Genomic DNA, 16,320 nt, shown 5'->3' on the forward strand with positions numbered 1-16,320 from the left:
CTTAACTATGGTATCCATATCACACATTGGGATATCCCATATCCTACTTCGTGTAGTTTGACGTGTGATGATAGTAGCTAGGGTAAAATTGTTATGTGGAGCTGAAATTTTTTGCAAGAATGGCAGAGTTTTAAATGTTGTATCTAGGCTAATAAGTGTTAAATATATACCATTTGACATATTTGAAAGCAGATTGATTCACAAGTGCTATTACAATTCGTACAGCAGTGCAGAAGCTTCAGGCTAATAGCAACTCAGACACAAAAATCGCCAAGAATTGGCAAGAATGCTAGGTTTTATTTTTGCTGCTTTACCAAATTCTTCAAAGAAACATGACTATTTCACAAATGAGATCTACAGGAGAACTAAGGGAGAGATCATCTCAACCACAGGAGCTTTTTCTCTAAATAACTCAAGCCAGATTATTGGTTTAGTTGAAAAAAAAAAAAATCATGCTACCCAAAGGGCTATCTGATTATTCATACATATTTCTACAGTTAATACACAAAGTATTACAAATCAAATCTGATTTTGGAAGACTTAATGTCTCTATGGCTGAAAGTCAAGTTTAGAAAAAAAATTACGGATCTTACCATCATGTGATGCAGACTCTGATCTTTTCAAAGCACAGTCTAAGTACTAATTATAGTAGGAACTCTGACACACAAACACTTCATTATTTAATTTACAAAGCAACAATCCGATCATGTCTCACAATGATTCAGAGCAACGTTAACCTAGCTCAGAAACTGTGAGCTCAAACCACAGCAGGCTTCAGAATCAAGCTTTTTTTGAAGTGTTTCAGGTCAGTAACATCATTTCATCTCAGGACCATTCTACTTCAAAATAGCTATGTTACATCTCTGCTGCCGGAAATTAGTTCCCTCTGGCAGCAGCAGGACATATAAATTAAAATCTGTATGTTGTAAGTAAAAAGCAATGAGCTGTTATTGATCAGAAGTGACCTCCCTCCACAAGCCTGCCTGTCTGCTGGGATAAACTCCACACACTGGAGAAGTGATGGTTTTTATCACTGAAGTTCATCAAGTGCGTTGGCACTGCAGTATATATCCTGCCAGTATCATATGACGCATGGCGAAGAGTAGACATCACGAACAATCGAGCAATTAAAAAAAAAAAGAAGAAATGATGAGCAATAAGAAAGTGGGTGAAATGTTATGACTGAAGACCATAATCTGTTGTTTTTTAATTACTGAAGCAGACTTTGCACAGGCATGCAAGCAACATTATGCAATATCAAAACTGTCCGCATGCTGTGGGGCAGCCCTGACCAGTTCTGTTTGCCGTGGAGGCTGAAGGTGGGCAAAATACAGCTGCATGCATTTCAGAACTGGAGTTGCCTTTATAAAACATCTTTTGTTGCCCCTTATTTCCAGTCAATTGCATGTGTGCAAGAGGACATATCCCACTGTACATATGTTAACTGAGTATGCAAATAAGCAGCTGAATATCCATGCTAATAATTTTCTTCTGTACAGAGACTGGCTTGTTTGGCAGCGATGAATGCCATGGGCAGAGAACTGTAGATGTCTGCATACGGCTGGAGATACACAAAAAAATACTCTGTGCATGACACTTTAGGCAAGAAATCCTGGGCCCCAAGGAAATAGCGCAAGGGGAAGATGATGGACCAGGAAGGTGAAGATGGGTAAGTGTGAAGCTGGTTTGGGTGTGGGAAGGCAGAGGCAGGAGCATTCAGTTATGGCCAGGCTGGTGCTTTGAAACTGCAAAGGCCTGAGCTCTCGGTTATGCTGAGGTAGAGGAACACGAATTATTACTTTGTGCCCACAATCAAGAAAAACATATCTAGCCCCACAACTAAAAGACTGGTTCATCATCACTCTAAAATACTAATTGTGTGACGTAATTACAATGTTTTAAAGTACCTCTTCATTTGTTAAAAAGGACCAGTCATGATGCACAACAGCTCCTAACATGCCACCACTACAAACAGAACCCTGACATTTCAGATAGCAGGTCTGACTGGGAAAAGGAGAAAGTTGCATCTAGAAACTTAGTGTACAGCTAATGCAGCGTTGATACTGAAGCTGCACTGAGCGAGTCTCTCACAGTCACACAGAATTACACAGAGGACTGTGATCACAGAACTCTGCATTGGCATTTATTTACTGCACTGATCTACTTCTAATACAGTAGTAACAGATCTATTGGTAGCATGCTAGGCATAAATTTTTCATTCATACAAGGAACACCACATTAGCAATGCTGTTCTGAAAGTCACATTGCAAAAGAAGCTGTGGTATTAATCTATAAGTGCAGGACCCTAAATACGTATGTCTTACTGTGATGAGCTGCAATTTGTAATTTTTTTATGAAACACAGGACAGTGGGTATTCAGTGTCCCCCCCCACAAGCCTAAGATGAACTCCTTTAGCTGTACATCTATTCAATAACTCTGAAAGTACCAAGCCAAAGTGAACTAAACATTGCACGTTTAGGGATATCAACTTTTAAGAACTTAGAGGTTGAACCTAATGCTTAAAAGTTGGATAAGAATTAAGGAAAGGAAACACAAGGCCCCAATTATTCTGCAATAAGACAGGCTACACTTTAATTCCCATTGTTGAAGAGACTCAGGAAAGCATTACTATAAAAACATGTTAAAATGAGAAGCAAATGGCATTTAAAACAGCTTCACTTCCTACTTAAGGTAGACCTGAGAGCAAGGGGAGCAAACACATAGGAAGAAGAGTGCTTGAAGAAAGAAATAAAAGCACAGTAGCTGGCACTTCTCTGCAATAACATTATCAGCCTGCTGAGAGCAATTACAATAGCACAGACAGCACTTGCTTTATTGTGACCTTATTGAATTAAATCTGAGGAAAAAAACCTCTGAGATTCAGCAGGGAATTTATTAGAAAATTTTAATGCCAACTTAAATTTGATCCAAAGGACTCAATATTAAAGGTCATATCCATTACTATACGGTGGGAAACCCTGGATCTCTCTGTTCTTATGTTCCACCCTTTCTCAGTTTTGTTTTCTTTTGTAAGAATAGGTCACACTCTCCTCCTCTCAGCTTTGCAGCACTCTGTATTAGAGGTACAAGACTGCTATTTACATTTTAAAAAGCCTTAGCCAGCAAGTCAAATAAAGAACTCCAATCTTACTTAAATGAAAAGTTGAAAATGAAAACCAAGATCAAGCAGCACTGAGGAAACTGATGTGCTACACAGCCGGATTTTACCACCTTACATGGATATGCAAAACATATAAGCTGATCTTCGCTGAATTATCTGCCCTGCTTCCAGATTAACTGTCATCATGACAGGAGAGTCAGGTATGAACTCACTAGTGACTTGCACAGAATGGTAAAAACTGTGTAGCATTTTTGAAATACAAATTCTTAACTCTACATCACTGCAAACCTTTGAAATCGAAAGTACCATCACTGAAATCTGTCCAGCTGTGATTCAAAGGCTCTTTGTACGATGGCAAGCACATGGGTGGCCATGGTTACTGGGCACTTCAAGCCCCACCATGCCCCTACCCAGAGCTTTCAGCTTTACAACAGGCGACACACATGCTAAACACTTGTGAAAAATATTAAGTGCACTGTGGAGCTTGTGCATTACTCCTGGAAGCAAGTATTGCCCACAGATTAGCAGGATAGCTACATGAAGTTACTTTTCTTTTAGCTGAAGATTTAGGAAAGGAATAGAAACATAGATGGCCTGTACTTTACCAAAAGATGAAAAACGCTACAAGTTCTACTTTTATACTACATTGATTTATTTCAAATATGAAATTGTATTAGAGGGAGAAAGATCATGTTCTTGAATGCTTATGTAATTTTGGAGTTTACACTCCAGTGACTTCCAGAGTACCTTGGGCTGTTAAGTGACAACAGTAGTCAGCACAAATGTGTGAACACAAGTCCAGACCCACCCTTGCTATCAATCTGCCCAGGTACCCTTTGAACAAAAGAGCCATCCTCTCTGTTCAGCCTATGAGGATATACATTACGGGTATTCATTACACTCCTTACTTTCTCAGTAGCCTCAGTATTCACTTGAGGTAGGATGCCTGAGGAAAAGAAGGTTAAAAGATAAGTTTCCTGTACCAGGCTCACTTAGGTTTTAAATCATAACCTACCTGATGACCTCTTAGCAGCAATTTCAGTCTTCCTCAAAAGTACTGGAAAACCTGGCAATTGAACTATTAATAGTTTAACCTGCCATTCAGGCTATGCTGGAATTAAATACATTTTTGGAGGAGAGTGCATGAAAATACTCTTTTCTGAACTTAATTCACACAAGATTTTATGTTCTTCATGCTATCAGCCAAACTAAATTTAGTTTCATCTACATCTTAGGTATCTTGGCAGGTTTGAAGTCAAAAGGGCAAATACAATTTGAATGCCACTGAAAGGTCACCACTTCTTAAAGACTCGTGCTCATACATTCATATGCCAACCCAACTTCCCCTTCCAGACATAGAGGCAAACAATCTCTAGCCCAGAACCTGCATGGCAGTGTTTGGGCTGACATGTCGTACCAGCGGCACCCCAGGTACCTGCTTTTGAAACTAAACACAGCTTATTCACACAAGCACTCTACTGCAAAGCCCTCTACATGTAATATGAATGTATTTAATCTGCTATGCTAAAGAAAGTGTTGATGGTTTTGTCTTCTGAATTGCTTTACCCTTCACAAAGAAATTGATTACACATCTTTTGCTTTAATGTGATTTGATGTGGTAACCACTGTAATTTTGTCCGTTAGATAGCCGTGTCTTATCAGTCTTGTCTCCTTCAAAAAAAGAGGCTTAATTTATTACTTTTAACATTTGCAAGTCAACAAAATGGCTGCTAGACTAAAACTGAAACATTTAATATTTTAATTTGTCTTTTCATATAAAAGCTAGCCTTGATGTTAGAGTACAGACATCTTAGTTTTGTACACTGCCAACAAAATCTCTGGGTCTGATATTTTTTTTTAGGGCAACACCTGATAGCTTCAGTTATTAAGAAGTAGACAGGAATTACAGAAATAGAAATTCTAATCATGACACTGGGTAGGATGGCATCAGGCTTCATATTAGTGTTTAACTCAGCTGTTTGCCAGCCATTTTTCTCTTATACAAGTTCGAAGAAGTGAAATAAAAACTATTGATCTATTAACAATAGTTTTCAACTTACAGTATCTTATTTAAAATACAGATAAATACAGTATTTTAGAGTGCTATGCTAGAGTACAGTGTGAGGATGAATCCAGGATGGAGACCAAGAAAGGCAAGAGGAATGCAAATGCTGACACGTCTGATTTTGAATTGCTCAAAGGACAAGGAACTTTGTTACCTTCATCAAGATTCGGACGTTTAAACCAGTCCTTTTTTTCCCTAGGACTGAGACCCTGGTGATTTTTTTACTCACCCCTTGATAAAGGGGCTTTGTTATAATCAGATATGTAAATATTCTTTTCCTACTGTTTCAACTGATTAGAGGTTAGTCATATTCATTCTTCAGCTCTTCCAGCTCCTCACCTATTGTTCTTTCTGAAAATAAGCATTTATATTTCTTATCTCACTTTCAACCAAAACAAATGGTGTACCTCTAACTGTATGTAAAATACCATTTAATTCTACAGCATTTCAGATAACTAATTTCATCAACAGTTCCTTCTACAAGTAGCATTGTAAAATTAGGTCCTACACAGTAAGATATTAAAATAATTAATTTTATATCATATTTGAGTTTAACAACATTAAAGACTTATCCAATTTTTTGTATGTACATGTATGTTTACTTGAAAAACTGCGGTTCACCTTTAGGACCTCAGTTAAAAAGACAAGTAAAATTGCAAACCCCACGAATAGCTGCTTCCCTACTTCTCTCTTTTCCTATCCTGGTCTTTCTTCACTGCTATTAGGCATGGTTTTTAATGTAAGAATATTGCCTTTGGTGTGGCCCATAAAGCATGGTAAGACAGACACAAACACTGTGGTCAGCATTCTGCCAGCCTGTTGTCTCAGCAGATTTTCTTCTCCAGTCTACTGTCACTTGGATCTAAGGAGGACAGAGAAGAGAGCAAGGTAGATCATAAAGGGATACCTACTGAGACCGATGGTGTTGTAAGGCTTGGAATACCACACTTTAATTCCTGCTGTGAGCGTATTTTGGGAACCTGGGCAATTAGTTCCCTAAGCACAAAAGTCTTTAAACATGTGCTTACATTTAAACAGAAGTAGCCTCCTTCATTTCCACCTCGACATCTTAGAGACAGGCATGTGGTGAAATGCACAGTTAAAATCAGGGTGACCCAGAGGTCACTGCTACTTCTATAAAGGAGCAGTGCTAGTGATTCTCTCTGTCCTCTGCCTCGCTTGTACAGCTGAGAGAAGGGAAACAGTCCCAGCTCCGACAAGTCCCTTGGGATGGCACAACAAATGTGAGTGTTCTGTCATGCAACACTATTTGGTACAAAACTCGCACTTTGAAAAGATTTACTTCCTTTTTTTTTTTGTTTTTACCCTTAAAGCATACCATACATGTGGCAAAGGTATTTTACTGTCAATGTATTATTCTACAGCACGACTTCGCATAGCTATTTCTACTTCCCCCATAAGCATACATACAAATCTCTTACAAGCAATTTACAACATGTCAAACTGCTTAAGGAGACTCTTAAAAATCTAATGTATGAAGTTAACCATTGACATGATTTATTATTGAAGTTCTGCTGTTATAACCTGACAATTAAGAAATATTGATAAATGTAAACACATTATTGATGTCAATTAAAAAGCACAAGATTGATTAACCTCCCAGAGGTCTACTGGCACAAGCAGTTAGAGAGTACTCACCCTCCCCCAATAAGTATTCACTACTGACAAATGTGCAAATTAGACTGCTATGAAACGAAAAGTACTTTCAATTAAAACTAAGATCATTTGAACATGTAACCAAAACATTGGGTCAACAACAAAACCAAGAGAATTACAAACAAGATCTGTATTAATGTGACAGGATAAGGGATTAGGTCACATAATGCTCTCATTAACCATACACTTGGATGAAAATACGATTAAAAATTACCAAAGCAACCGCTCAGCAAGTGAATTATGCTCACAGGAGAAAGACCATGAACATATTATTTAGCCACTACACTGCAATATTTGTAACTTCCAAGGTGAGGGACAAGACCTTGTTTACAAGGTTCACAGCAGGTCTTTGTTTCAGAGAATGTATTTATGTACATTCTACAGGTGCCCAAATCATAAAGGTGAACTCGAAACTCTGCTTAGTAACGGTTCAATTCCTGCAAAGCAAACAGCCTAGGAAGGACATTCACGCAGCCCATACCTTGAAGCGGGGAGCAACCATCTGACATGCCCGAGAGAATAACAACAGGAATCAGTCAATTTGTATTTAAATGTGACTGGGAGAGTTTGGGCTCCTTTTTTCCTTCTTCTTTTTAGTTGCCTTCAGAATTAATGTACTGGCATAATGCCTGTCACCAAGATGAAGGGTACTGCGGCTATAGCTTTTAATGGCCAAAAAAAACCCAGGCTCACCTCAGAAAGCACAGAGCTAAAGACAGCAGCAATGCACCAGTACCAAGGAGACTGCGTAAACACTAATTAAACTTCTCTCTACACTCTTGTCTAGAAAAGTTTTCCCTGCTGAAACTTCCAAGGGCTGAATCAGACATGCTGACATTGGAGTCTAGCAACTTTCTTCCCTCAAGCTTGGCCTTCCTCACAACTTCATGGATCAAACACATTTCCCTCAAATAAAGCAGCTTACTACAGAGACATCAGACAGAATCCAAATTACTGCAAAAAAGATAAAATTGAAACACAACATGTCAATGATAAAGCTTGTTTGCTTGAAAGAAGTTTAAATAAAGGCTGCACATATGTTCATGTTTATTGTCAAAATAAAACTAGATCACTGTGAATTTACCTGGCTGCAAATTCAGTCCAATAGTATTAGTGGCAGAGACCATGTTTGATGCTATGCTAAACCACAGGGGTATTCAGTGGACCCCTGGAAGATTACAGTACATGCACATACACCAGACACAGGGGACCATGGAGAAGGTTTCTTATTTCTTTTTTCTTTTTTGAAGTAACTTTTTTTTTCTACAGATTTTTATGAAATGACAGTTAACATTGGCAGGGTTCTTCAGTTTTGTTTTGACAAGCAATTTTAAAATAAGAAAACAACTGGCACCTTTGCAATTGGGATAAGGGAAAAGTTTTAGTGATTGAACCAACAGAAGCAGCATGAAAGTAAGAAGATGGGGAAATAAAAAGTACTCGTGAAGCCAGATTCATGAAGCACATAGAACAAATAGAGCTCTTTGAAGACTGGCCTTATGCTGAAAATGAAGATGAGAATAAATTCTTTAGACTTGACAAACTATCTGTGGAAGAAACAAAATGGCATCTGATTTAGAATGGCAGGGGAAGATTTTACATGCTGTATTTTCAATGTGCTGAGGGGAGAAGCATGGCCATCTGAAAGGCCAGAAAAGGATGCAAGTTCCTCAAAGAGGTGCTAAAATGCTCCCTCTTCCCTTTGTTAGTTGTAAGGGAAAAATGATAACTGTAATATGCTGAGAGACTGATGACTGAGCATGAGGGGAGAAAACGTCATTAAAAAACCCCACTGTACCACAGCTACAGGACTAGGTGACTTGTCAGATAGTGATGGCGTCAACACCACCATCGTCATCCTGAATTACAGGCTGCAGTTCAAGGGCAGCAGAACACATTCCTGGGAATCTGAGGCACCAGACGAACGTGCCAAAGCTCCTCCTGGGTGGAAGCGTGCCTGCTCGGCCACGGTGCCATTGAACCTGACACGTCTCCTTTCAACAAGCAGCACAAAACCAGGAAGGGAAATTTTCTCAGCCAGAAAAGCGAAATAAAAGAACAACAGATTAAAAAGCAACCAACAAACTGTGGGAAATCAAAACAGAGATCACTGCTGTAATAACAGCCCTGTTGTCTCTTACTTTTTTTCAGAAGTCCTCAAAACAGCAATCCCTTTCATTTCCTCATGGTCTAGCTGTACTTAAAACTGGTTTACCCCATGATAACACCACTGAAAAGGGACAGTCAGGAGAGATCTATGTTCTGATATGAACGTAAGTCACAAGACAGGTGCAAGGCTTTCACACAGTTATATGTTTCTTAAATAACATACTAAACTGCCATACTTCTCTTTTTCCTATTCAGTAAAAGAGATCCTTCACAAATGTTCTACTCTGCAGCACACACCACGCAGCAAGAAAGACAGCAAGTTACTAAAATGTTAATATATGTTAATGCTAGATACTAAATCTTCAGGCATCACAACAAACTGGATTGGCAGATATCAGCGCAAGATCACAGAGTCAGATTAGAAACATGGCAGAAGTAACCTGAGCTGTGATCAAAATTACCAGCACTTATTTCTACCTTCCATCTCTTGGCAATATTTTATATTTATACTAGGACACAAGTGTACTTGCTGTTATTCACCTCATTTGGAAGAGGCCACCTTGAAGTTCCTTTGCAACATTCACCCCTATGAACCATATTTATTTACACACTGCCCAGAAGTCCTTGAGTTACCAACCACAGGAAAGCAAAAAGCATGAATGGTCAAGTGGCAGATGAACACATCTCCCTGAAAACTTGAGATTTCCTTGCTTCTGGAGCTTTCTTCAGCACAGACTAGTTCAATCAGTGCCACCCACTGTTTCAAGAAGCTACTGACCAGCCAGGCTGATAAACTTACTCTTTTCCACGTGGAAGTTTACACCTAGCATTTACTTGATCGGATGTGACATACTGCCGTGCCAAATTGCTCACTAGAAAGTAAGTCCTTCTCCCGTCCTTCAGACAGTCCTCCTCTGTGCATAGCGTCAGATGCTCTGGATGCATTATATAACTACTTATTATTTATGATAAGGCTCCAGCCTCACTGGACTAGCCACTAAAAACATGTAACAAAAATAATGACAGCTCTTTATGACAGATAATTAAAGTATTTTAAAAGCAGCTGCCAGCACTCAACAGCCTTTATTTTTTTAGGAAAGGTTACTGCGTACATCAAATGCTGTGTTTTACACGAGGGCTCTTAGATCAGAAAGACAAAGCCTCATTCTACCCCTGAATCGCCTTTGCTTGTAGCCTAAAGGGTACTTTCAATGCAGGGTCTACTTCAGTATTTAATATTGTGGGCAGAAACTGACACTTGTAATTCAGTCAGCAGGGCAAGCAGCAGCAGATCACTTGTGAAAATACAATCTCGCTCTCCACCAGGAGAGTTAAATGAAAGCTTAAGGACTAACACTGCTCTGGAGACTCACACAGGTGTAACCTGGAGCACCAGGCCAGCTGCACATGGGGAAAATGTCTGGTTTATGTCCTGTGTATTCTGAGGCTAGAAATTAAGCTGATATGACAGCTCTGGGCTCTTGGCATCTGTTACAATATTGCGTATCTACATGCCAAGATGAAAAATCTATTTGAAAAGTCTAGCCAAAGTGGACCTCAGTGCTAACAAGTCCAGTGAAGGGCCAAGTTCTGATTCATCTGGGTTTCTGCTCAAATTTACCAAACCTTTTCCAAAGTCACTCTATTGCATTTTCTTTACTTTGTTCCTCCTCCCTTCGCCCCCAACCTTATGGATATTTACTGGATATGAAATACATTTACTCACATACTGGAATACAAAACCAGTATAGCTCTGAATTTAATGCCTCCCCATTTCAACTTCAATTTCAAGCTTTCTCTTGTTTACTAAAAGACAGGTATTATCCATCTCATGCTGTATCTTCCTCCTCCTGCATCTCTATCTCTTTCCAAGTCAAAAAGCACTGAAATGTACGGTATGTTAAGGATTTCTATTTCTTCCTTAATCATATTCTTCCTTGTAGGCTACTGTTATGAAAGAATATATAAATACTTATTTCCTGAGTTATATTTACAAAACGCTGTAGAAGTGCAACTTGAACATAATAAATAGGATTTAAATGACCTTGAGGAATAAAATTATCTAAAAATATCACTCCAAAGAGCTTTAAAATTAAAAAAAAAAATCCAGAGAAAAATCCTCCCAATGCCTTCAAAAAAACAAAGTAATCTGATTTACATTCAGTATTTGGCTTTGCCACAGACTTCCAACATAATTTTGGTAAATATATGTAGGGAACCAATCAAGTGAGAACTCAGGATCTGCTAAAGCAATTAAAAACCATCCACCAGTATTGCAATACGTAAGAGAAGGTCAAGAGGCTCATATCAACCATTCACTAAATTCTAGATGCCATTGCAAGTATTTACTAGTAATAGATGCTTGATTACCTTCAAAAACTGATATCGTGCAGTTGATAAAACGGGTTTAATATGATCTTTTTTTTATTGTGTCATCACCTCCTGCTCTTCTGTTGCATGAGGCATTTGAAAGCTCTTTCCTGCGTCTACACTTGCTTTAAAAAACTAAATGGCTCGAGAGGTAGCAATACTTCTCTCTGTGCATAATCTTGGCTCTATCCTGGTTGGAACATGTAGATGCAACTATAATAAATAGAAATACATGACACTAGTAAGAAAGCACCAAATTTCTAATGACATTCGTCTCAGATAAGAACTATAACTCTACAAACTTTTGTAGAAAAAGAGGTATTGCCATTGTGAAGCTGAAAAAAAAAAATATATATATAATTCAAGGAGCTTCTCAAGAAAAGAATTAAATTAATTTGTGATTTGAAAACTTCCTTGTAGTGACAAACTTGATAAAGGAAATCATATTGTAGCTCGAACATAACTGGCTGCCAGCAGGAAAACATGACTTGCCAATATAATGTGCATTCCTGAACAGTAGTGCAGGTGCTGCACCCAGTACTGAGAGCACCTAAAGAGCTTGTCTGGGTGTTCTTTCCTCTTGGCTTCAAAAATGGTGCTAACGTAATTGAATGCATTTCACAGTATTTTGCAACTTTCTTACATAATAATAAAAATTAGACAGAAGTATGACTTGTAGCCTGAAACTAAAACTCCTAACAATTTTCATAATGAACCTTCTTCTGCTAAGAGCATCCAGCCTACATCGCTTTGTAGTATAAATACAGGTATGTTCAGATACACAGAATGTTTCTTCAAGATGGGAATTTACTGTCTCAAGGAAGTTCTCAATGTTGCTCACAACTGTGTAAATTGGTACCAGTCCCCTAAATGCTCAAAAATATGCTTTCAGTCCAGAAATACATACACCTTGGTATTTACTAATTTACATGCTATTGCTATAAATCAATCACAAGATTACTAGAGCTGAACTATGGAAAACAATGGGAGTATTTGCTGATAAAGCCACAACGGATGAGCAATAAAGCTGAAAGCAAGTACAGTAAACTAGGGTACTTCTGCCTTTTGTTTTTCAGAGTCACTATAATTGAAAATGCTTGTCTTACTAATATTTATTAAGCATGCTTAGATATTTATACTATTTTGATAAACAGAAATATGTTTCCTTATGCTGTGGATATATTAGTAACAGTTCATAATAATATGAGTGCTGTATTAGTTAATTCATTCAGTCTCATTTCCACTTCCATTCAACTGTTATTTGAATCTATGATATTGCTAAAATGAGATACTGATAATGAATGCCTCAAGAAAGTGCAGTACTTGATTACATACAGCTGCACTGGCAACTTGGCTTGCTAAAAAAGTAGATCCAGAAGAACAGTCCAACTGTTCTTATTTTACACAAATTTCAAAACAAGACTATACTGATAATTTTTACCAGAAATGCAAATGTGGAGAAACACAAAAATATGAGACCGAAATCTCACACTAAGTATGACATACACCTTAATCAAGGCGTAGTCATGACATATTTCACTAAAAGACACGGAGTTAAAATCAATGAATATTGCAAGGATTAGAATGTACTTACAACATGCTGCAAACATGAAAAATGCTGCAAGTACTCAATATTTATCATTATCGGTGGAGCCTTTTTAATAGAGTTCTCATACTTCAAAACCACGTTCCTTCATTCTTTTTCACATCTGAAGGGAAGACTAAGAGAGGTCGAGCCTCAGGAAGAACAACTCAAACTCAAAAGAACAAGAAAAGTTCCTCTGTTCCCTTAGAAAATGCTGATGACCAGTCAGCTGTAAAGGAAGCAGATCCACACGTCCTGACTGTCTCATTGCTCACGGTGCATCTCTAGTCTCCCTGCTAAAGCTTTGTGCAAACCATCATTCTCATCAGTTTGGACTATTTAAAGGGGCAAACAAAAGCTGTGAAATATCAAAACTGTTTGGCTGAAGAGTACTGCAGTTGTATGATGTCAAAACCAGCTCAATTGATACTAAAGCCTTCAGAGCTGCCAGAAGAAACAAAATAATCCTTAGCTGAGCAACAAGATGACTGGTGGTTTCCAGCGACAATCTAAAACTAAGGGTGTCTAGACAGTACTGTGGAGGAATAGGTAAGAATGAGATATCCTATAAATTAAAACAGGGATTTAATCAAAGCAAACAGGTCTAATATAGCTTTTGAATTTCACTTTCATATTTTGAGTTCAAAACTTAAGAGACTGCATGACAAAAAAAACCTAGGAAACACTTCAAAACACCCAGTATTATCCCATATTCAAAGTGGCTTTTATAAATCTTGAATCTCGGCTTGAGCAGGAACATTTCAGGGCAAATTCTCCTAACGTATTCCAATAACAATGAAAACTCACAAATGAACTTGTAGTAGTATAGCTGGGGAACTGCTGTTACGATAATCCTCAAAGGACCTCAGGACTTACCCTCAAAACTTTCTATTTCAAACTTACTCGTGACAATGTATTTATCACAACACCATTCTTTACAGGGAAGACATCAGAAATTGTGCTGCTTACACAGTAAACACACACAAAAAAATCTTCACAGTGTTGAGAAAAGAATCAGTTGTTCCTTCCTATAGCCAGACTGCTTTTAAATTGAAACCAATAACAAGCAGAGGAGAACTAAGGCAGAGATTAATGTTCCCCCATGCTTTTCAGCTTTATAAAGCTGCTTCTATAACGTTCAAGCAAATGGTACAGTGACTGACATGAACAAAATGACAGTAATCTGTCACTATTTCACATTTCCCACTAGGCTGATTCAAATAGTTATTTATGAACCTTACACTTCAATGGTCACTTTGATGACTAAACCATAAATTAGAATGTAAAGTGAATATAAATTTGATTTTAGAGTAACAAAAAATTGTCAGCAAAGTGGGATATTACTTAATTTCTATCGACACGCTATGAAAAAGTCAGCAATACCAAGATGGGCTATATCATAATAAACCCCAAACTTAGGAAAAATTGTATGCTAGATCTCATGTTTGCTTCAGTGCTCCTGTATTTAAAAAGAAAAGCACTGTATATTATGCTTGGTTAGTTTTACATATAAAGTCTTAATAATGTCAGATGACTTCATTACTTAGATTTTCAATTAAATGGGGAGCAAGAATGATTTTTTTTCCACAGATTGTGATGAAATTTGACAGCAAGTAAATATTAATATGAATTTGGATGCTAAGGTTTTTAACAGTCCTGATGACAAGCTTACTTCTAAGACAGTGTTGCTATTTTTCCAATATTTATCCCCTCCTTTACTACTGAAAGTGAGGTCACATTGAAACATAATAGAAATTCTGCAAAGGACAGCAGTTCTCAGAATTTTTTCAGAAAACCTTCTTTGGGGGCTGGGAGGGAAGAGTGAAGGGCTGGGAATGACTTAAAAAAAATAATTGTTATTACCCAAACATTAAGTCTTGTAAGGACTCATGTAAAAATAAAAAAATAATTTTCTTTTATCAGTTACCTATTCTTCACATACAGGATTGTTAGAGATACTTATGTAGATAGAGGCACATGTATGTGTTTATGTATGATCAAAATGTTCACTAGCAATGAAGGAACACAAAATGTCCTTTAGCCCAACTCCTCCTTTACAAAGGACAGAGAGTGGGTACACCAGTCAGACATTAACCAAGTTTGCCTGCTCCTCTTCCTACTCTTTCCAAGGCAGCTGAAACACCTGTCAGATGTTGAGGGAAAATCTTCAGGCTAAAAGAAAACTTCATAAAAGGTGCAAGACTAGACCAACACCCTAGAAGGAAAAGAGTTCACCCCTGTCAAGAATCTGTTTGAGAGAAATGGTATCTTTTTTCAGGGTCTACAGTAACAAGGTAATCTGCACGCTCACAGACTCAGGCGAGAAGAGTTTTATTTTAGTCCCAGATCTATTATGGCTCAGATGAGTCAGTAGAACCATGTTTTGTCAAAAGAAAAGCTGAAAAGCTTTTATTTTAGCAAGATTAAACCACCATCTGACTTAGAATTGCAGTTTATAATTTAGGCTCATAGATCCAGTGAGAGCTAAATCCTACCTACAGCAAGTCATGGTACCCCGAATATTAAACTACTACAAATCAGCATCCTCATTTCAGTATCTCATGGAAAATATCTACAAAGCAGAAGCAATATTTCTCACATATTTCAAGTGCTTTGATATCTTGAAATTGAACTCTTTTTAGAAAAAGAAAGTACTTGCTATTATGAAAATATGCCAAGTAGGTCCTAGTTAAGAAATTTTAAAACAAAAATAAATTTAGTATAGTTCAGTCATCCATCTCACAGTGAAACAGTTACCTTGGTAGTCTCACCAATATTTTCCTGACTTATCAAAGATTTAAAGTTTACATTCTTACTTACAACCATCACAGAGTATTTTCTGACATGCTGACAGGAATTTTTCTTAGGCACAATCTAGAAGAGATTTTCTGTAGCATTTTACTGTGGGAGATCCCACATCCACAAACTGTTTCTTCTTTGATGCAGAATTTCTTTAAGTGGCAGAACATGACCTATGCATTTTGCCACCCCCTGTGGTGGATGCCATCCTCCTGTTTGAATTAACTGAACTTAAGTCCAGGCAGATGCACAGCAAGTCAACCTAACTTAAGTTAATCCTATTGTGTGAGGCTACCAGTGAGAACCCTGCACCAAACCCCAGAAACCTCCAGTTTGGCTGGAGACTGGGCTGATAAGTGGCTGAAACTGCATTAACACAGCAGGAAATCTGACGACAAATCAACCACTTTACATTATAAACACCTGCAGCCATTAGGGTCTGTTGAGTTCTCCCCTATAGCAGCTGCCTGCATGGTGGTGATCTCCCCTTGCATGGGAATGTTTCTTAAGGTCACCCCACAAGGCTGAGAGATCCCTTACCTGACAACAGGCATCAGTGGGTTGGTGAGTGCCATTTTTTTTGCATGCACAAA

The 16,320-nt window shown here is 38.0% G+C and overlaps 1 protein-coding gene across 3 annotated transcripts in view; it reads right to left on the reverse strand.

Annotated features, from left to right (window-relative positions):
- Positions 1-16,320, reverse strand: part of LYRM4 (LYR motif containing 4) — a 93,179-nt gene that overhangs the window by 52,869 nt on the left and 23,990 nt on the right. The window contains exon 3 of one of the 3 annotated variants that reach the window (XM_080338688.1): positions 4,027-4,068. The exons of the other annotated variants lie outside the window; for them this stretch is intronic. Within the exon in view, the coding sequence (XP_080194814.1) occupies positions 4,051-4,068 (18 nt within the window). The 3' untranslated portion in view covers positions 4,027-4,050. Of the gene's footprint in view, positions 1-4,026; positions 4,069-16,320 lie in introns of those variants that run through there. 3 annotated transcript variants of the gene reach the window in all.

This window comes from Nesoenas mayeri, assembly GCF_963082525.1.
Source record: "Nesoenas mayeri genome assembly, chromosome: 2".
NCBI classification, from domain to species: domain Eukaryota; kingdom Metazoa; phylum Chordata; class Aves; order Columbiformes; family Columbidae; genus Nesoenas; species Nesoenas mayeri.